Source organism: Anarrhichthys ocellatus, unplaced genomic scaffold, assembly GCF_004355925.1.
Source record: "Anarrhichthys ocellatus isolate YVR2014 unplaced genomic scaffold, GSC_Weel_1.0 scaffold131, whole genome shotgun sequence".
Lineage (NCBI taxonomy): Eukaryota > Metazoa > Chordata > Actinopteri > Perciformes > Anarhichadidae > Anarrhichthys > Anarrhichthys ocellatus.
Window position 1 is genome coordinate 430121 of NW_022280161.1, and position 23438 is coordinate 453558.

Here is a 23438-nt window from a genome sequence, read left to right on the forward strand (position 1 = left end):
TTTCCATTACTGGATATTTTTTACTTTTTTGGGACTCTTAAAACCAATCAAATAAAGCAAGAGAAACAAATACAGTTTTAACTGTGTAGAGACACTATTGGAGCAATACAATGTCTCTGACTCCAGAGAGCAAAGTGTCCCCACATGCATCTATTAGGATTATTTGTTTTGCTACCATGGTCAATTTAGTCTGAAGGAGGAGAAGTCAAATGGAAATTTACAATGTTAAAAGAGAATTATTGTGCTAATTTTCAGGTTCATATATTTTAATTGACAACGAATCAGTTTAATCAAATATGGAGGAAACAATTGATTACTCTGAACATCTGACACTGAGTTTAACTTGAGATGTACCAACAACTTGTTTCTGGTGAAAAAAGTAACATAACCTTGTGTTTCTTGTAATGCAAAGAGAAACTACATGACTGCAACAGGAGAGACCAAGGGCTGTTGATAGTATTACAATATATATGTTACAATGTAACAGGGCCACAACAGTCACTAATACTAGTAGGGGCGGCCCAGAGGAAGAGCGGATCATCTTCCATGGGTGTGAATATGAATTAGCTGAGTGGCACATTGCATGGTAGCCTCTGTCGTCATGAATGAGTGTGAATGGGTGAATGAAGTCATGTAAAGCCCTTTGAGTGGTCGGAAGACAAGAAAGGTGCTTTACAAACTATTGTGCATTCTGACACACATTTATTTTTTAAAATCTTGACAGGCTTAAATTTGAAATTGTATTCAGGGCTACAAAACCAATATGAATGAGATTTAAAATGTATCTTTTTTTTTGGCATTTAAAAAAAAAAGCTAATATTGGCATTTTTCTCAGGAGAAAGGTTTTGGAAAAATGTAGTCAGAATGGAACAATGATTTTGAACAGGCATTGCCCACTTAACCTTCCTTAAACTGCCCCAGGGAGGAGAGGGAGGAGAGTTTAGGTGGAAGTTTAGCTAACCCAGCTAGGACCTGAGGCTACTCCACTACCCAGCATGCTCCTGGCTGTCTGATGTCCAGTCGCAGAAAATTAAAATGGATGAAAGCAGCGGGAGGTCGGTGACTGTTGAGCCCACATCTTCACAGAGACCTGGATCCATCGTTCATCCCGGATCAAGCTCCACTTTACGGGCGGACAGCAGGACACAGTTAAAGATGATGGACAATGTTTTTTTGTTTTTTCCTCATGTTTAATTTTTAATGTGAAGATGTCGGCCATATTATCTGCCCAGCGAATTGTTTTTGTTGCTGCTGTTTACATTCCTTATGATGCAAATTTTAAAAATGCACAACAGGAATGCACCACTGTTTTTTTGTTTGTTTTGTTTGTCATGTGTTTGTTGTTTTACTGAATTTTATTGTGCATCTTATGTTGCATAATTGCAATAAATGATCCTTGAATCCTTTGACTTTAAGATTAAAAAATATGAATCTATACCCTTTATAACAGGACTTTAGTCCCTAAAATGCCACTATTATAATACAAAGCAGTAGGCTTCACATTTTGAGTTAACTTATTCTTCCAAAAATAATCGCCCCACATTAAATTCAATGAATCTTGTTTCTTGACAGAAACTCCATATCCCACCAGAAAAAAACCCTTCTATTTTTGCAGGTATGTCAAATTAAGCTTTTCAATAAAGTTGAGAGGAAAAAAAAGTTGAATGGCCTTGACGCCTCTCTCTCAACCACTCAGGTCTCTGTAAATTACGTCATCACGTCGGTGTGTGTCGTTGTCCGTCACAGTTTGGCAACATGGCGGCGCACAGGCTCCCTCCATCACTGAACAGACTGCTGTTAGCTGTAAAGGTGAGCTGCTCAAAGTGACCGCGCAGAGCGCGAGCTCCTTGAACATTGACAGTTGTGTGTTTACTATCAGCACGCGACGTACATAACAAATGTCGGCATAGTCCATGACCTGCTAAAGTCCACTACCGAGAAGACAGTCCTTGATGGAACATGCATAATGATAACACAGACCTAGAACTTTAGATGAGGTAAAACGAAATACAGCCACGCTGCTGACGTTGTTGAAAAGTTGTTTGTTTAAAGCTTAACTTGAAGTAAATAAAGGTGTGTGGCATTTCTTTAGTCAGAAAGAGAATGACGTTAAATCAGGTGTGACTTTGACGTTATCTCGCGCAGACGCGCTGTGCTCCAAACGGGTGTATAAACTATGTCATGGTATGATGGAACATTTCTTCTATCCTGTTGAATCCATTGTTATTGCATTTTAGTTGCCTTCGCAAGACCCCGCTGGACTGCGTTAATGGGTCCAGACTGCGACTGCAAAGTTTTTTTTTTTTTGACTGTGTCCTCTAAGGTCACAGCCCGCTAGGAGCCCCCCCAAGCCAAAATGATCGTAACCTGGTAAATGTGGCTACTTGTTTTTGGTAAAATTTAGCAGCCAAAGTAAATCTAAATGGTTTACACTCAGAATCCTTTTATGGATTTTTCGTTCTAACACTGAGCCTGCATACTGACGAAGGCATACGTCTGAGCTTTTTTGCACGTTATTTTCTACATTGTAAACGAATAAAGGATCTTTAAATGGTTTAAAAACTACATCTGTACTGATCTCTACAAACCACTTTGCTTCTGTCTTGATATGAGTTGGTCATTTCCTCAAGGCTTGTGCATCAGAAGGCCTCACTCACAATTTTTTTCACTCATAAAGAAAATCGTATTTCTTTCTTTGTCACTCCAACAAGCCCTATTGCATAACCGATCAGGTGGTGCAGTGCAACCTTACAATTGGTCTTTGCTTCAGACTTGCTTATCTTGTCTAATCTCTGTGATGGACATATATAATAATAACTCTAGGATATTTCAAGGATCTGCTGGTAGATTTTTCATATTGGACAGAAATCAGTGGAAAACAATGGATTCCTGTGTCCTGACATCGCCAGGCCAAATTTGTCTGAAACTTTCCAAGGGGTGTTATCAACGGGCATAGACCAAGATGCTTCTGGGCACATTAGAGTACAGAGATGATGTATGTTTGTTTGTCATCCCTGCACTTTTTTACAATCAAAATGATTATGATACTTGCATGTTTTGTTCAGCAAGATAATCTGGTAATACGCCACTTTCATGATTTTTATAAGTGTAAAGGCGATTGCCAGAAGTAAAAAGGTTATGTTTAGCTATAAACAAACTACACCACGGTCACATGATTTTACATCGTTACTAAATTAATGGCGGACTGGTGTTCTAGTGACTAGATTTAGTCTCATTGTCTCATAATCTCATCACTTGTTAAGTGACTGCCTTTTTTATGACACGTAAAAGTTTCAAAATTCACGAGTGGGGTATTTGCCGTCGCATCTCATGTCATAGAAAAAAAAACTTTCAAATCTGCTAAACTTGTGTTAATGACAGACCTTATTTTCAGGCATCTAACCAAAAACCCATTCAGAAAACCTCTTGGCTTGATGAGGGAACCGGAAGTTAAAAAGAAGGCAATTCATTTTGGGGTTTTAGGACTCATTCCTCAGCGCTCTATTGAATAGACCTACAACCAATTAAATCAAAGAAACGTAGAGTAGTGCGGAGCGATGGGAAAATGCAAACCGACTACTACAGCATGCAGAGATGATAATCTGTGATGTTGCAGTGTCAACATGTCTATGAGTGAGTGTTGCCGTTTTTCGCAGCAGAATTTGAAGACAGAAGATGTTTTTACTTTGCCAGGGAACCAGTCAAATCATTGAGCTTATGTTTCATTTGCTCTGCAACAGTTTCACATCAACTGTAACCATCTTGGTTGTTTTTGCGAAAATGCCTGAACAGTGTTCCTCTGTACAGTCATTGTCTCAAACACACCCCATATTAGTTAAACTGGTCAGATTTGCTGGAAATCTGTCCAAAGTGGACCAGACACATCTGACCGAGCAAATAAGCCATGAGCTCACAGCTCTGTCTGGTTCACAGGCAAGGATATCTGGAATGGTAGATATGGTTTTAAAATTATCAGTTCTATTGTTAGGTCGTTGTGGTTTGTAGTAACTGCGGCAAAAAGTGCAAACCCACTGTTAAAATAGTTTTAAGGCCACTGTGTGCTGAGTTAAGTTCATAAATAACTTTTACCAATAAAACTTGTAGAAGCAGCAGGGGTCTATAGCCATTAAATTGCAGTAAGCTGCATGTCTTTGCGCACACTTGAAGCAGCATGCGCCTTGATTAATGATTGAGGTTAAGTCTTCCAACACAGAATGAGATCAAACAAAGGCTCGAGACTGACCATTGTATAATTATTCATTGTTTCAATTTGCTTTACATTTAACCAGAAAATAAATCTTGATGTACCATTGCCCGGTCTGATCCTGCTGAAAATACAGATGATTTTCTTGCAACACATTTTACTTTGACATAGAAATTAAAAAAGGAATTAATACACCAAATTCCTCAGAAATGCAGTTGATTTAATCGTATAACCTAAGTGATCTTAACAGTGAATTAAATGAAATGATACAGTAGCCTAATATTGTGTATCTCTATGTGTTTTGCAGTATGCGTCATTCCGGACCAGATGCTGTGCAGTGCACCCTAACGCTCAATACTCCACTGTCTACAGTCCCAATGAAACGGTAAGGCCTTCTCCCTGTTTGACTGTAACCATTGATGTATTCAACAAGCAGATGTTGACACTGAGGAAAAATGTACAAATAGTTGTATGGCAAGATGTGGGTGGATATTGGTAAGTACGGGTGTCATTTTTGAAACAAAATGCCCTGCTCAGGAGTTAGACGGTAAAGAAAGTGTTATTCATGACAAATAGGAGTGACCTCCTTGATGTGTCAATGATCAACAATCCGTCTGCTGTTTCCCTCCACAGACTTTTGATAAGATTCTTATTGCCAACAGAGGAGAGATTGCCTGCAGGGTAAGATTGGCTGACACAAATATATGTACTGTAAATGAAATCCAACTCAAACTGTTATTGGTTTACAGTTGAAGACATACACTCACTGGAGCTTGATCCCACACCACCGCAGATGAAGCACTCAGTAGTGCAGAGTTTTGAACACTTTTGATCACAAGCTGTGCTTTTGCTGCTTTTTTTTTCTGCTTTTGTTCTTAGCAACCAGTAGCCATCAATATAAATCACTGCACTGTATTTGGCATTGATCCTTGAGTGAAGTGTTAATGTTGAGTGTTTTCCATCAGGTGATGAAGACCTGTCACAAGATGGGCATCCAGACTGTAGCTGTTCACAGTGATGTCGACTCCAGTGCTGTGAGTCACCATCTGGGTTCATTCTTGCCAGCATCTACTCCTTTTTAAGCCTGGGTGTTTGTGGACTGAAAACTGAGTTTAAAATGTCTTGATTTGATTTTTGGTTTGTGACTCATAAACAGACAATGGGACTAGGTGGTAGCTTTGTTCTAAGTGTGTCTTCATCTCCCTTTCTACTGCTAAGCTAACATCTGAATTCAACTTCTCGGTGTATGTGTGTGTCTAGGTTCATGTAAAGATGGCCGATGAAGCAGTGTGTGTTGGCCCCGCCCCTACCAGTAAGAGCTACTTGAACATGGATGCCATCATGGATGCCGTCAGAGTGACTGGAGCACAAGCTGTAAGCTTTTTACATGGCTCTTCCTACATTATGTGACTGTGGTAAACAGCATGCATGCAGTACATTTTGTGTACTTGATACACATGCTCATCAAGATAACGATGACACACAGAGCTGTGTCAAGAGGTTCACTTAATGCACCGTTAGCAGCTTACCTGTGTGTATACTATCTCTCGGCAATCTGGTGAGATGTTGGTGGTGCCAAATACTTCTCTCCATTTTTTTATTTATAGAATACAACCATGATTTTATGAGCTAGAAGCTATAACTTTGTGTTTATTTTTTCCCTATAAAGGTTCATCCTGGCTATGGGTTTCTCTCTGAAAACAAAGAGTTTGCAAAGCGACTCGTGAGTATTACACAGAATCGGGCACACACTTATTTTCAGATAGATACACACACACACACACACACACACACACACACACACACACATATATGGACACTGGGTTTGTCTCTTCTTGGACTTGGGGATTTGGAGACTTGCATTACTTTGGAGAGTAAGCGTGGTGAGATTATATTATAGTGACGTAGCTCGGCTATACCTTTGTAAACATGGTGACTCTGTCATTACAATGTAAGCAGTAGCTTTTTGAGTTGTAACAAGTGTACCGTGCTTTGATGCACTTAAAGTGTATTTTATGAAGGCAAATCACTGTCAAGATCCATGCGCGCGCGAAAATCAAAAACAGCCGCGCACGTATTTTACTTTGACGAGCGCTTTTACGTCACTCCGCTTTTACGTCACTTGCGCGAGCAGAATTCACTACGCAAAAACTTTAACCCGCTCGCTCGAGAGTCTTTTACCTGCTCCCTCGCGAGCAGTTTTTTTTTTTGACAGTAAGTGGGCGGACCCAGTCACCATTGTATCTCTACATCTAATTGGTTACAATCCTCGTCTTGGGATAGACAGGATATCACTCTGACACAGAAGCTCGTTCTGATAGAGGTGGTTTTCAATCCGCCACTAAAGACTACTCCACTACATCTCAGGGTGTTCTACATTTGTCTGACAGGTTTTGTAAACTTTTCAGACTGTAGAGGCTGATCAAATACAAATTATGTTAATAGAGTTGTTAAATACAATAATTAAAAATGTGTTAAAGTCAAGTTGCTCAGATTGGTTTAAATTCACTCCATCATTCTATTACAGACAATGTGTGTTTGATACTCAAACCTCTTGTGACAAACAGCTCAAAGAAACTCTTTGATCTTAATTGATTAAAACATGATGTGATCATATTTAATCATAGTGTTGTGTTTACAGAAGAGATTTAATATAGTTGTATATAATATGAGCAACAATTTGGACCTGCTCAAAGATCTGGAGCCAAGATTAGGGACCACTGTTTGTATATTAACTGTTAAATCACTGACTGAGTAATTAGTGGATGAAAAAGTATTCAGATCCTTCACTGCAGTAAACGTACTAACCATATTGATGAAACAATAATCCACTACGAATAAAATACCTGCATTCAAAACCTTAGTCAATGTTATTATCAGCAAAATGTACTTTAAGTGCAGAAAGTAAAAGTACCCATGCAGTAAAATGTACATTATTTTCCCCTGACCTGCAATCTGAAAATCCCCCCCCCCCCTATCGTCTGTGTCAGAGTGATATCCGGTTTATCCCAAGACGAGGATTGTAACCAATTAGATGTAGAGATACAATGGCGACTGGGTCCGCCCACTTACTGTCAAAAAGAAAAACTACTCGCGAGCGAGCGGGTTGAAGCTTCGCGAGCGACTTTTGCTCGCGCGAGAGTGAATTCTGCTAGCACGAGACGATATTTTGCTCGCGGAGTGATGTAAAAGCGCTCGTCAAAGTAAAATACGTGCGCGGCTGTTTGATTTTCGCGCGCGCATGGATCTCATTTGCGCTCTCGGATTTTGACAGTGATTTGCCTTCATAGTATTTACTGAAGCTGTCATGCTAACTGTGGGTAATAATGGGTATTTGAACAGCTCCTATATATTTTCACAAATATATAGCAGCAGTTGAGTATAGAAGTTCATTTTTGACCTTGGGATCAGCACGTGTGACAACTCGATCTCAGCTCAAGGTCCATCACAGTTATTATGTTGGAAACTACACCTCCAGTCAGATCATCACTTTTTATTCATATTGAATGCGTAAAATAAAAGTTTATGCATTCGTGTTTCAAGGAATAGTTTTAGCATTTTTGACTCTAGCACAGTGTAGCTGTACTACACAGAGACATGAGATTGATATTGAACTTTTCATTTCACTCTCTTAAACAAAAGCACATATGTATTTACCAAAATGCTGAGCTATTGCTTGAAATGACCAGGCTCAAATTTTACTTTCAATTCCAATAGTAGTAACTAAAATATGGTTAAAAAAAAACAGTATTCTGTTTCATCTTTTTTTAGGAAGGTGGATGATAGATTTATACATGCAAACATGGTGTGAGGCTAGTAGAGTTAGCTGACATTCATACACTGATGGCTGCAACGCAAAGGGCCACCTGCTCTTCAGGAACTTATCTAATGCTCATTCACACGCACACGCATGGCACAGCCTTCGAGAGCAATTTTGGGGTTTCAATATCTTGCCCAAGGATACTTTGGCATGCAGACTGGAGGAGCTGGGGATCGAACTTCTGATTCGTGAACAACACGCTCTGTCTCCTGAGCCACAAAAATCAGACATGGTAACTAACTTTCATGGTGTTATTGTTTTGTTGCTAGGCAACAGAGGGCGTGGCATTCATTGGTCCAGACACTCATGCTATCCAGGCAATGGGAGATAAAATTGAGAGCAAGCTGATCGCTAAGACTGCTAAGGTCAACACCATCCCAGGATACGATGGAGTCGTCAAGGTTCGGACACACACACATATATACACAGAGAAATGCATGTATGCAGCAAGAACAAGTGCAGGAGAGGAATGTTCATCGCCACTCATTCATTCATTTGTAAAAATCCGTATTATTGTTTATGGACAGTAATGGGCAATACCAAAAGTATGGTTAACTGTGTCCTGTATCAACAATAATACATTTTGTCTTTTAACCCATACACAAAACATTTTTTTACCAGAAACAACAAATTTAGAAAAACACCAACAGTCATCACATGCTAATAACATGTTTAATGTAGATGAGAGTCCCAAACAAGACGAGTTCCTGTTTCCTGACTAATCCACTGTGCAAGTCCAGTGTTAATATTATATTATATTTCAGTATTCTACATCTCCTCACAACCTGAGTGATCCAATAGAACAACATTACACAATGACAGTTTAATCTAGACACATGAGTGCTTCATATTTGAAACCATCAAGATAAGTTTTACTCATAGAACGTTGACGAGCCAGTTCAAAGCAGGGATGAGACCATAGTTGTCAGTAATGCTTTGGTTCATCTTCAGTAACCATAAGCCTCTCTCTTTGTCAGACTGCTGAGGAAGCTGTGAAGATCTCACAGGACATTGGTATGTCATCACTTCTCCACACATTGGCAGTGTAAAATGTGTGTGTGTGTGTGTGTGTGTGTGTGTGCGTGTACATATGTATGTGTGTGTGTGTACATATGTATGTGTGTGTGTGTACATATGTATGTGTGTGTGTGTACATATGTGTGTGTGTACATATGTGTGTGTGTACATATGTATATGTGTGTGTGTACATATGTATGTATGTGTGTGTGTGTACATATGTATGTGTGTGTGTGTACATATGTATGTGTGTGTGTGTGTACATATGTAAGTGTGTGTGTGTGTACATATGTATGTGTGTGTGTGTGTGTACATATGTATGTATACATGTGTGTGTGTACATATGTATGTATACATGTGTGTGTGTATGTATACATATGTATGTGTGTGTATGTATACATATGTATGTGTGTGTATGTATACATATGTATGTGTGTGTATGTATACATATGTATGTGTGTGTATGTATACATGTGTATGTATGTGTGTATGTATACATGTGTATGTGTGTGTGTGTATGTATACATGTGTATGTGTGTGTGTGTATGTATACGTGTGTGTGTGTGTGTGTGTATGTGTGTGTGTGTGTGTATACGTGTGTGTGTCTGTATGTATACGTGTGTATGTATACGTGTGTGTGTCTGTGTATGTATACGTGTGTATGTGTGTGTGTGTCTGTGTATGTATACGTGTGTATGTGTGTGTGTGTCTATGTATGTATACGTGTGTATGTGTATGTATACGTGTATACGTGTGTATGTGTATGTATACGTGTGTGTGTGTGTGTGTATACGTGTGTGTGTGTTTGTGTGTATGTATACGTGTGTGTGTGTGTGTGTGTGTGTGTATGTGTATGTATACGTGTGTGTGTATACGTATGTATACGTGTGTATGTATACGTATGTATGTGTATAAAATTGCTCCTGTAGTTGTGCCTACAGTGTAGAATTGTGATAGAATCTGAATTGTAAGTCGCTTTGGATAAAAGCCTCTGCTAATGTATATGTACTGTATGTGTAGATGTACTGTATGTGTAGATGTACTGTATGTATGTATGTATGTATATACAGGTGCATCTCAATGAATTAGAATATCATCGAAAAGTTAATTTATTTCAGTAATTCAATTCAAAAGTGAAACTCATATATTATATAGATTCATTACACACAGGGTGATATATTTCAAGTGTTTATTTCTTTTGATTTTAATGATTATGGCTTACAGCTAATGAAAACCCCAAATTCAGTATCTCAGAAAATTAGAATATTACATAAGACCAATTTAAAAAAAGGATTTTTAATACAGAAATGTTGGCCTACTGAAAAGTATGTACAGTATGCACTCAATACTTGGTCGGGGCTCCTTTTGCATGAATTACTGCATCAATGCGGCGTGGCACGGAGGCGATCAGCCTGTGGCCCTGCTGAGGTGTTACGGAAGCCCAGGTTGCTTTGATAGGGGCCTTCAGCTCGTCTGCATTGTTTGGTCTGGTGCCTCTCATCTTCCTCTTGACAATACCCCATAGATTCTCTCTGGGGTTTAGGTCAGGCCAATCAAGCACGGTGATACCGTGGACATTAAACCAGGTATTGGTACTTTTGGCAGCGTGGGCAGGTGCCACTTGATGCAGTGCACCAGCTCCACCTTTTCTCCTCCAAACATACCTCTTGTTATTGTAGCCAAGTGATTTCAACCTGGTTTATTTCCCATAAATGTGGACATTGTGTCATGCTACCTTCTACAACAGAGGTGGCGAGTGCAAAGCCTCACATAGCTTTTTAAATATACATGGCTTTTATATGAATAATTCCAAACGCTTGTCTTTAAGTCCGACCGAAAGTAAACCCAGAAAGAAGCTGTCTAAAATGGCCATTATATTAAACTGCACAGGGATCTACATTATGTGCAACTTGCACATCGATTTGTTTACATGTATGAGGCAGTGGAAAGCCTTCCATTTACCATGCGTTTGTGCTAGAGACATGGTACCAGACGAGTTCCTGTAATATTCTGAATTGCAGGAATAAAATGGCAAGATACACACATTGCAACTTTCATTGACTAATTTTACCGCTGAATGATAGAGACTCCTATTGTGGCTAACTTCTCTCATTTTTTCTGTGACAAAGAAGTACATTTCCCAATCATTCTTTTAGGGATAAAGGTTGTAGAAATCATTAAAATACCGAAACTGCTATTACATAAATGTCCCTTACAAATAGATTTAAGCTTTGGATTCAAACTGGAACTCTATTGGCAAATATTACAGCTGTCTGACACTAGCTTATTCTGCATTGTTGGATGTATTTTTGTTGACTGTCTAGTAGCCTACTTTGATGTTCATGTCACATCTTATTGCTGGAGGTACTTCTGGTCAAATGTATGTGGTTAAAAGAAGGTGAACATGCACCTTTACAGTTGTGGTGATGCTTTATCTTTGTGTTGTTGCTATAGGCTATCCCGTGATGATCAAAGCATCTGCAGGAGGAGGAGGGAAAGGAATGAGGGTTTCTTGGAATGATGAGGAGACTAGGTTTTGTTTACCTCTATTTCTGTCAATCTACCTAACATTTACTTCTTTTTGACAACTTTATTCATGATAATGCTTAAAGAAAAAGATGGGGAGTTAACCTACTTCTACAATTACTGTGTGTGCTACTAGAATGAGTTAAACTACTAAAGCTCAGATACTACTGCAAAACCTTCTATTTAAAATAATAGCACAATGACAACAACCAAATACAATAACTTCTCCTGCAGCTTATTTTTGACTTTAACTGTTGATTGAAATTCTTCTAATTCAACAACTTCAGTTTACTCTCCTTATGCTATTTCTACAGTTACATCTTCATCAACTCCCTGCGGCTTCACTGTTTAGTCCTGATTCCAAGACCTCAGCTAATTTTCTTTCTTACTGCTGTTATTAGTAGAGACCTTGTTTCTATGTCTACTTTATACTACTACAGACCACTGGAAAGACTGATGTTTGTATTTGCGACCTTTATTTCTGATGCAACTTTTGTGTGTATGTGTTCTGTTACAGGGAAGGCTTCCGGTTCTCTTCCCAGGAGGCAGCATCCAGCTTTGGAGACGACAGGCTGCTCATTGAGAAGTTCATAGACAACCCCAGACACATTGAGATACAGGTATAACACACATGCACACAGATGTCTGATATTCAATATTGACAATCTGTCAATCTGAGTGTGATCAGGATGTATAGTTTGAATTATTACACTTCATTGACATGAATGTCAATAAATGTAAAACTTGCTGTTTCAAAAAAGCTATTGTAACAAAAAAGTCAAAAGATAAAAATGACTCAATAAATTCCTATCGCCTGTCCTTCCCCAGAGAGAACCATAGAATGCTGTTTGTGTTGTAGGTACTGGCAGATAGACATGGTAATGCTCTGTGGTTGAATGAGAGAGAATGCTCCATCCAGAGGAGGAACCAGAAGGTGGTGGAAGAAGCCCCCAGGTTAGTGAGAAACTGTATTTGCTCTTTTGCCTTTAAACAAAAAAATGATGTTTACGTTTTTTGGGTTGTCCATCCATCGGTAGGTCCATCCCATTCTCATGAACATGAAATTTGGCACAAACGTCCACTTGGACTCAACGATGAACTGATTCGATTTTGGTGGTCAAAGGTCACTGTGACCTCACAATACATGTTTTTGGCCACAACTCAAGAATTCATATGGTAATTATGACAATTACACACCTATATGACCGATAGGATGAAATGATGAAGTCATGACATTTTTGGCACCTTGTATGGTGGTCCCTGTTGTGAATGGGTGAATGATGTAGTGTTAAAGCGCTTTGAGTGGTCGGAAGACTAGAAAAGGCACTGTACAAGTACAGTCCATTTACCATTTTCTTTACCTCTGCACCTGCGAAAGCCACGGCTGGAGGCACTATGTTTTCAGGTTGTACGTACATCTGTCCGTCCGCCCCATTCTTGTGAAAGCAATATTAGTTATTTTCCTGGTTTTAAAGGCTGCATTACAGTAAAGTGATGTTTTTTTCTGAACAATACTTTTCTAGTTCTACAATTATTTGTCCTTGCTCACTTTGTGACTATATCAACATTACTGATTATTATTTATCAAAAATATTATTTGTGGAAATATCTGTAAATATTATAATATTTTGTAAAAGCACCAATAGTCAACAATATCAAGTTAATTACAAAAATATTTTAATATTTGCTTTTCTCCATATTGCCCAGCCCTAGATTAGATAGTAGGATTATGAAGCTATATGTCTGAGGCTCGTCTATCTGCATGAATGTGTGTGGTTTAGAGAACTAAAGCAGCTGCATAGGGTTAAGGTTAACACATTATCTTCTAGTAGTTTGATAAAGGTGACTTCCAATCATTCAGAGCTGAATTCCTATCTGTTTACTTGAATTTCAGTTCATCTGTTTTAATTCCCTTTATGTTCTCTAATATATGGCTGAGTCATTAAGATTGATATATGAATATGTGCATTTCAGGGTTTCCACACCTAATATGATTAACTTCTGTCTTTTACAGGATGTAGGTGTATTAGTGTGTAACTACTATATCATTTAGACAGAAGACCTTTTCATTGTTAGCCAGTGCATTCACATTCATTGCAACAGGAAATACAAAGTGCCCATTTAGAATGTTAATGTTGAGTTTGAAAGGTTTTATAGCAAATGCCTAAAAACACTTGGTAACATCCTTAAGTGACTCGCCAGCATTGTTCGGTATGTGGTGAATTTTTTTTTAAAAGTATTAGTTTTATTTGTTAAGGTGAATCAGAATTAAAATGTAAATGTTTTGCATATGAAATAGTAAGCTGACGCCCTAGCCTAGGCCTAAAAGGGTGATTGTTCGACAATGTTATTTAATTTTGTAAGTCTTCTGCATCTACCTCGTACATCATTGCAGCAGGACATCGTGGCAGCCCGGCCACCCATACAATATTCAGCATTAAGATTCTTACATTTGTGAGTTTTCAGTATGTATCTAAATAAGATGGGTTTGTTGAATGTTAGACTCGCCATTTGCACCACTGAGGTGAGTCTGAGTGTCTAGTGTTGTGTCCTCTCCAGTACTTTCCTGGACCCAGTGACACGGCGGGCGATGGGTGAGCAGGCAGTGCTGCTGGCCAAGGCTGTGCAGTACTCCTCTGCTGGCACCGTGGAGTTCCTGGTGGATTCTAAAAAGAACTTCTTCTTCCTGGAGATGAACACACGACTACAGGTGTGTCTGTGTGTGTGTGTGTGTGTGTGCGCGCATGCATGCGCAATTCCAGAGGGGAATTAGAGCACAATCCTAACTGCAGCTGTGACTGTGCATCTCTGCGCCATGGGAGGGCCACGAGGTATTGTGCATTCTGGTGTCACCAGAATGACTGTTAAATTCTCTTCCTGAATACGTGCTAAAAGATGAGCAATCAGAGGAGCTGTGGGAAATGCGTAAAGGAGATCTCCAGGCCAAGGTCGGTGAGAGAATGCATCCACTCTTAGTGGAGGGTGGTCTCGTGTATTTATGGAGGAGCACAGTGAACATTTTGCATTCTCTTATGAGGCAAACAGATCCACCTTCCCAATCCTGTCCCACAACATCTGGACCACGTGTGGCACTCATTTTTTCACTCATTTATGGGGCAGACCCACATGAGACATTAAGTCTGCAGCACAGTATTGTGGGAACCTGGCTCCAACCACAGAACACCAATATGGTTTTCCAATATGCCAGGTCTGACTGCAGTGCGGGAAGGATGGTCAGCATTTGCCACCTTTTGTATGTTTCTCATGTGGAGTCCAGGGGGACCACCACATGGCTTGTGGACTTCGTACCTAGCAGGAGCATCAATGAGAGTGCTGTGTTCATATTCTCACCGAAGGAACCTGCAGCTGAAGTCAGTCTGCCGAGCTCTACACCTTCTAGTGGTAATTGAGTTTAGATAAAGATGGTGTGTTTAGAAGAGCTTAACAAGTAACATCCGTCGGCCAACTTGTGTGACCATTGACAGTGAAGCTGAGACAGGAGACAAGGGTAGATCGAGGGCCATGACATTGAATTATACCGTGGACGATGTCTTTATGTGGAATACCCTGTAGCCATTCAGCTACTAGGCCGCTTCAAAATGATCATTTTTATTGCACTGTTTTGAATGACATTTAATGTGAAGTTAGCCAGTATATTTCCCATAACCCTGATGCCCAAACACATTTCACAATGTACATAATAGGGAGATGTATAATATTATTTTCATGTATATTTTTGGGCCATTGTGTGGCTTATATTATAGAGACGGTAAAGAGATGACAGGAATTGAGTGTAGAGAGAGCTGGGGAACAACATGCAACAAAGGTTCCCAGCTGTGCCCCAAGAGAATAACAAACTTAAGTTATATTTACAAGCTTTTCCGGAGCTTTCAGCCACATCTCAAGTCATCATCAGTGCATGGAGTTTGACTAGACAATCTTTAACTAAATTCATGAGAACTGAGCAAACTGCTGATCTGCTGATGAAGACTTTAAGTTGTGCCAGTAAGGGTTCCTAGGGTTTCATGCTTAACAAGCACACTACAAATGTGCTTCTAGAAACTGTATCTTCTGTGTTTAACCTTTGATCCCAGGTGGAGCATCCGATTACAGAGTGTATTACTGGCCTGGACCTGGTTGAGCAGATGATCAGGGTTGCCAAGGGTTATCAACTGCAGCACAAACAGAAAGATATCCCAATAAACTGCTGGGCCATTGAGAGTCGAGTCTACGCTGAGGTCTGTGCAAGATGTAATAATTGTGGTGTTTGTAGAAGACATCTTGTTAACAATCTATCCATGTCTAAAATGTATTATTGGCTTACTTATGTTGTGTTATGAACTGCTTGTAACAGAGTCAAATTATAGTTATAAGCATAAATATTCATAATGCTCTTTTAGCAATAATCATTACACATCGTAAAGCATTTTATAATGACTTATTAGGTGACATATTATATGTAAATATTAAATGGACTTGCACTTGTATAGCGCTTTTCTAGTCTCACGTCCCATTGATGTGACATGGACTAGTGAAGCCGGGGACCGCCAATCCTCTGATTGAAGGACGACCCGCTCTACTACTGAGCCACAGTTGCCCACAAGTCCCACGATACGTCATACATGTTTTTGCAAGGATCATGGTGTATTATAATTCATATAGCTGTAATATATTATAAACTTCCCATAATGCATTATAACAATGCATTATAATGTCATAAGTGACTAAGTGGTCCTAGTTTGCTTTATTATAAAATGATGGCAATAGATACTTGCAAAAAAATGTCAGTAAGTGACCAGCAATTATGAAGTACTTTGATTAATGTTAGATAACATTATGAAGGGGGATTAAATAAAATGATTTCCATTTTAAACCTTTGTTTGTGCAACATTCTGCTTGAGCTACTGCTGTGAGTGAAACCTGTAGCTTTAGTGTTTTCCATTTGTCCACCGTTATTCTTGTTTGTTCCGTTAGGATCCTTACAAGTCTTTTGGTCTTCCCTCCATTGGACGACTGTCTCAATATCAAGAGCCACTCAACCTCAGCAATGTAAGTGTGTGTGTGCGTGCGTGAGTGAGACACAGGACTTAAAGCTTGACAGGGCAAGATGTTTGTGTAACAGACCACCACAGCCTACACAACAAATAAGAGGTGCATCAGAGAAGAGCTCTCAACCCTCTCTCAGATACTGTAGTTTGAAGTTTTACCTTATTTCTTTTTCAAATGATATCCTCCTCACACACAATCCACTCAGACTCCCTGAGTGACTGGCAAGTGTCCTGCCAATATTTACTCGTCTGCTCCTTGCTCTGTCAGGTCCGTGTAGACAGTGGAATCGAGGAGGGAAGTGACATCAGCATCTACTATGATCCCATGATCTCTAAGGTCAGTGATGTATTGAATGTATAATGCTTTTGTAAATAATGTGTTCCTTATTTTAGGAACAGATGGTCACAACAAGAAAGTAGATTACAGAATTCCACAAGGGTTTGTGGTGCAATCATTTCCTCTGGTATCTATCTATAGTTGGTTACCTATGGAGCTACGCGAGCTGAAGCTCTTGCCAGGATGGAGGACGCTCTGGATAACTATGTTATCAGAGGTACACAACAGATTTTCACAATAAATGTCAGCTCAGACACACTTAAATTGGACATTAGCCTATTTTTCTTTCCGTAAAAAGTTTGGTGATCTTCTCTCCAGGTGTGACCCACAACATTCCCCTCCTGCGGGAAATCATCACCCACCCCCGGTTTATCTCTGGTGACATCAGCACCAACTTCCTGCCGGAGGTTTACCCCGATGGCTTTAAGGGTCACCAGCTGGAGGAAGACCAACGCAGGGAGCTGTTGGCCACCGCAGCAGCGCTCTACATCACTGCTCAGCTCCGTTCACAGAAGGTCCTGGGTAACCTGAGGTGAGGACACCAGCAAGCTCGATGTCGTTGGGGCTACAAGGGCACAACACGCTCGTTACAACCATTTCCTGAAAAATGCAGTGTATTCATAGAGCCTCACCACATTATCAACATAGTGGAAAATAAAATGTTGAAGTTAAAAAAGCTGCATATTTGGCTGACCAATTGTGCATGCTGTCTGGTACTGTTGCAGGGCTCCACTCTTACTTTTATTTACTTATATTTTAGGGGCATTTAAGTAAAATAAATTAGGGACACAGTCATTTTATTTTGAGAAATAATAACACATCTGCATTTAACAATACAAATACCATATGCACAAGATGCAGAAGCAAATGTATTTAGATAAGAGATTACTAAAAAGTAAAAAATATAGGGTGTACTTGGGACCCAACAAAGGACAGAATTGCATTGTGCTTCTCTTTACTTTTACCTTTCGGAGCCATATGGCTCCATTTGTGTTATGGGAACCAGGAAAACACTCACAATTGTACAGTTGTGTTACAGAGTGGAGCTCCTTTCCTCAACAGTTATCTTAGTGCAAACACTGGCTGCAGAGAGTATGGAAACCGCTATGTACAAGTTTTGTCTGCCAGTCAAGTTACTCGGTGGAGTTTTGCACATTCTTGAGTGCTCGCACTACACAGCTGCCCTGTGTTGGCTGTAGTAGACAGTTGAATTAGCAGCAGATGCAGTTGGTGCAAGATGTCAAACTGGCAAATCAGTAGATAGTCCACTTTTTGTTTTTATTATGTCTTTAGAAATAATCAAGATTTTACTTATTGAAGATAGTGGAATATTTTGTCTGGATTTTGCTGACAAGCGAAATTGTTCAACACCACCCAGAAACTAGAAACAAGTGGTAACATAGTCAAGTACTAAGTCATTTTGACTATAATTATTAAATAACACAGAATATGATTATGGTTTCTCTTGAACACTGGAATTAATTTATTAGGCTCCATGTTTCAGGTTCAATTTAAATGATAATGATAATTGATGGTAACTCATCAAACCCGACACTCAGGAATGATCAGCCTCACGTGACTGAATGAAATGATGATAAATGATGTAAAAAGTTTCTTCTCTCCAGCTCTCTCTGACTTTAATTGTTTCCATAATAAAAGTTATTGAGGTTGATATCAGATTATGAAAAGACAAATCTTTCTAATAAATGAAGAAAGTTGTTTGTGGTCCTTTTTGTTGTTCAGACTACAATAAACACATTGAAACCAGATGGTGAATCAGAAAACTAATCAAATATAAAACTAGAGTTTAATCTCTGATCTGTCTTCACTCTGGTATGAAAGTGATGTTGAGAACAATCCGATCAATCCGATCAGCTGCAGCGTCCAATCAAATAACTGATGAACAATGAGGGGGTGTGTCGGCCGTTAAAATGCTTCCTGGAAGGCTGATCTTGTGCGTCCTCGCTCATGGCTCCTCAGAGATCCCTCCTCGCTCCTCAGAGCAGAAATAAGAGCTTGGCGCAGAACAACTTCCAGTTCAAGCGAGGATTGAGGAAATGACAAATAAGAGACTTGGGATGTACACACAGAATGCCACGTATAAGGTGTCATTCAACTAGATGACACTGGTGTGTGTGTTTTGCAGGGTGTTTTCCACTCCTGTGGAATGTAGCCATTGGGAGCTTTGTGTGGAGCTGGACGAGGGACGCCATTCTGTGGATGTGACCAAATCAGGAAACATTTATACTGTGAGTATTTAATGTCTTTCTATGAACAAATGAGGTATATCAATATCTTTGGCCGACAACAGAGTGTCCCTGAAGCATTAGAATCAGCTCTACTGGAAAAATAGGAAAAAAAACATCAAGCTTTGATGCATTAGCATCAAGTATGTAAATTAAAACAGACCCTGTGTAGATTTGCAACAGGATGTCACTGTCTCTGGGTGATGAGTCTGAGCCTTCGCAGCCATGAGGACACTTACGAACAAAATAATCTGTGTTTGTCTCTGTAGGTGGAGGTGGATGGAGGTAAGGTGGAAGTCAATGGACAGTGGAACCTGGCCTCCCCACTGCTGCCACTCACCATCAACGGCACACACAGGATGCTACAGGTAACACACACAGGTTCAGGTTGTTGAATTCTATAATTTTATCATATCGTTTTTACTTCACACTAACCACACAGTGAGAGCTAAAAAAATCACCAGGGATTACAAAATTCTCGACGCTACAGAAGCAGGGCAACTGATATTTTGTTTTTTATTTTAGTGTCTGTCCAGAGATGCTTCAGGAGAGATTGTCCTACAGTACCTGGGCACAGTGGTAACGTTGCATGTCTACACAGATCTGCAACTACACAATCACACTTTATACAATAGCCCGCTTGGATAGATTGAGAACTAGAGACAGCAGCCTGTGTGATAGTGTAGTGTGAGCTCCCACATAGAGAAGAAACGTGGTAATTTTGACCTTAAAGTAGGTCATTGGATCCAGAAGTCCAACAGATAAGATATTACTTATAAATAGAAGTATTTTAACTAAACATTTCCAGTGCTTTATTTTATATACAGTCAGAGAATATCACAAAAGATAAATACATGTACTTTGCTTGCAGTATTCTGTACTTTTTATTGATGGACAATCGAAGCAAACCTTAATTAACATGAATAAATTCTCCAAGAAACCCATGGTTGTAATTATATGTAAGAACTGAATTCCCAAATAAATGTTCAATGCCCTAACCAACACTCGGGTGACATCACTTTCACTTGAGGACATTTATCAGACTTTCTCTGCTGCCACAAAAGGGTCAAGTCTTCTTTATTGAACTTGTTTTTATTGTGTAAACTGTAGCACTGTAATAAACTCAATTTAGTTCCCTGTATACTGAATATTGTGTATTGAAAGAAAGACAATAAATTCTACCTTTTCCTCGCCAAGACCTGTAAACACTCCCTGCTGTTTTGGCTTCACTTTAATATATAGCATTTCCCCTTGATCAGTACAAGAAACCTCTTTCCTGTGTTTCTTATACTGGGTATTTTTATGTAGTTTAAGGTTCGCGTTCTGTCAAAGTTGGCTGCTGAGTTAAACTCCTACATGCCAGAAAAAGTTCCAGAAGACACCAGCAGCCTCCTGCGTTCACCGATGCCAGGCACAGTGGTGGCTGTGTCCGTCAAGCCTGGAGATACGGTAACACATCCCAACATGTAGAGATTTACTTCACACCTGCAGACAAGATCTACGGCAATTCTTAAGTCATGTCACTGCCTGGGAAATCTTTATCCACTTAACCTGATATTACAGGAGAGACTCAACAAACTGAAATTCCTAGTTGCAGACTATTTTATAGACATACTGATGCAACAGCATACAGTGACATTTTAGACAATAGTGTTTCTCAGCAGTTTGGATTTGTCCCTGTCCTGTTTCAACATGCACAGAGCCAACTTCATAAAGAAATGGTTTTCCCAGTTGAAAAAACGCTGAAATACTGACCTTATCACCCAATATCAGTATTGTCCCTCACTAAGGTTGTTGCAGCCAAAACGCCAGTCCTCTCCTTCATTTGAATGTGGGTAGTGCTTTATGACTGCGGTGGTGGGGACAGCAGGATAGCGGAAAAAAAATGCAGCACCTTGCTGCGAAAATTTGAAACGGAATTAACTTTCAGAGAACCTGATGTCATGCTGCGGCGGCTGATCATATAACTGGCGATCAATGGCCCAATGAAATTGAGTGTCACTCATTTGGGCCATTTAAGTGACACTCTCACACCGCTGCACAATCTTGCGCTAATCGCCGCAACGGCTGATTTGGTGTGAATGCTCTTTTGGCTGAATGGGAACAAATCCTACAGTCAGTTTCCAAAATATAGTGGAAAGTCTGAAACCAGAAGAGTTGAGGTCATCATTGCAGCAAACTCATGGTTTTGGAGTGACAAGTTTAACTTTTACATATGGGTGGTATTTTCTTGTGTCCATCTGCTTCTATGTAGTACATGTGCTGCAATACGTAACCTCTGCCCCCTTGGTCAGCCAAATCTAAGTTGAGTGAGCAGTGGTTGTTTGTAATGTAGGTGCCATGATAAGCTTTTGATTCAGTTATGTTTTATTGTACTGAGAGACAAACTGCGAACATTATAGGATGGACTCCAATGTGTGTGTGTGTGTGTGTGTGTGTGTGTGTGTGTGTGTGTGTGTGTGTGCGCGCGCGCGTGCAGGTTGCAGAGGGTCAGGAGATCTGTGTGATCGAAGCCATGAAGATGCAGAACAGTTTGACTGCTGCCAGGCAAGCAAAGGTAACAATATAAAAACACTGGCAGTGGAGCTACTGTTGTTGTCGTCAGTGACTAGTTTACAGATTTGAATAATGACCCAGTCCACAATTGCTGGTGCAGTTATTGGGAGCATTATTGATAAATAATCATGGAGGTCATAGGCACATGTTTATTAAATTGAAAACAAGGAAAATAATAATATTCTGTATGTATGGGCCTTTAGAGTTTTCATTTTTAACTGTGCATTTGCCCTCCAGGTTAAGAGTGTCCACTGTAAGCCAGGGGAGACGGTGGGAGAGGGAGACCTGCTGGTAGAGCTTGAATAAAACACAACCTTTGACGTGTGACAGCAGCATCTGGATGAGCCTTACTCCCCTCTGTGTCCACGGCGGTAGACCCACCTTGGCAAAAAGGACTGGACAATAACAGATGCTTGATTAATGTTGCCAGTGGTCAGTCTGCGGAGTGGCCTCCAGCACAGTTTAGCTTCCCTGTTGGTGACTCAGCTGAGCTCTATCAACAGTGTTTGTGTCTGTTAGTCTCTCCACATGTCAGACTCATTCATGTTGCTTGTTTAGATGCAGCTGTCTCGAAAAAAACTCTTGTAAATCTTTCCATTCTGCTTCTATGTGTTTTCTCAACCTGATTGCTAGTTTTGTTACCTTCAGTTCAGTTCCCCCGTATAATTCTTTTCTTCTTCCATTTAACCCGTATGCTGTGTTTTCTTGCAGCTGGTTTTGGTTTATTTGCCAAGGTTTTGAGATAACTACATCTGAAATGTCTGCTACCACTCCAATGCACTGGATATGGACCTTTTGTTTATAGGCTGCTAATGAGTTTTTTAAATGTAACTTTTCCTTGATATGAGCACTAAAAATAAAGTTCCATTCACCTTCATTGTATTGTATTGGAATGGAGGCAGAAATCTCTTTATCTTAAAACCTCACCGAAAGAAAACAACTATAGCTCAAGGTAAGAAGGAGAAATGTCTGCTGTAATTTAGTTGAAGTGACTTTTTGAAAAATCACTGTAACCAATAAAGTGCTCCTTCTTTTCAATATATAGTCACTTAGATGGAATTACAGTCTGGCTACATACAGAAACAACAGTTTAAAAAAAAAAGAGATTCCTCAAAATGACTAATGGAGAGTATATGATGCTGATGGGAATAAATAACTCTTCAGGCTGTGGATGACAGGACTTGGACACTTACAGATGGGTGACAAATTAAATGAAAAACCTGAATAATTAAATCTAGAAACTCAAGAGGGTCTGGTCAAGAGGTATCCTTAATATTCTGTGCAGGGTTGTGCGTCCATGGTTTGCATCCACTTCACAGTTAATCACCTGATCATTCTGTTGTTCTGTCTGCTCATGATGGGTTTTGATTGCCCGTTTGCCTTTGCTGACTGCTTACTTATTGCTGACTGTTTGATTACATTGTAACCTTGGTTTTCTGATTGAAGAGTTTCTCCCGTCACTACATATTTGACGTGTACGATGAATAAAACCCCAGTGGTCAGGTAACATGGAATCTCCTTTTCGACACACTGGTTACCGGGCCATCCCCTACAGTTTACCTATAAAACGCCTGCTGGCATGGAATGACTGAAGTTCTCCTGCCACAGCCCACCTATACATAAAAGTTGTGTAAATGTACAGCTCTTAGCTTCTTTAGGTAATAAAGTTCTATTATTTCTGTTT

General features: G+C 39.8%; 1 protein-coding gene across 1 annotated transcript; it reads left to right on the plus strand.

Annotated features, from left to right (window-relative positions):
* Positions 1-1737: 1737 nt before the first annotated feature.
* On the plus strand, positions 1738-23438 carry pcca (propionyl-CoA carboxylase subunit alpha). Its single transcript, XM_031877261.1, has 23 exons — positions 1738-1809; positions 4512-4589; positions 4838-4885; positions 5170-5238; positions 5465-5578; positions 5874-5927; positions 8294-8425; positions 9002-9038; positions 11496-11574; positions 12085-12187; positions 12427-12521; positions 14127-14277; positions 15662-15805; positions 16542-16616; positions 16884-16952; positions 17094-17169; positions 17271-17484; positions 19099-19201; positions 19468-19566; positions 19724-19777; positions 20507-20647; positions 21678-21755; positions 21992-23438. Exons 1-23 carry the CDS (start codon positions 1756-1758, stop codon positions 22058-22060), a joined length of 2136 nt encoding a protein of 711 aa, XP_031733121.1. The 5' UTR covers positions 1738-1755; the 3' UTR covers positions 22061-23438.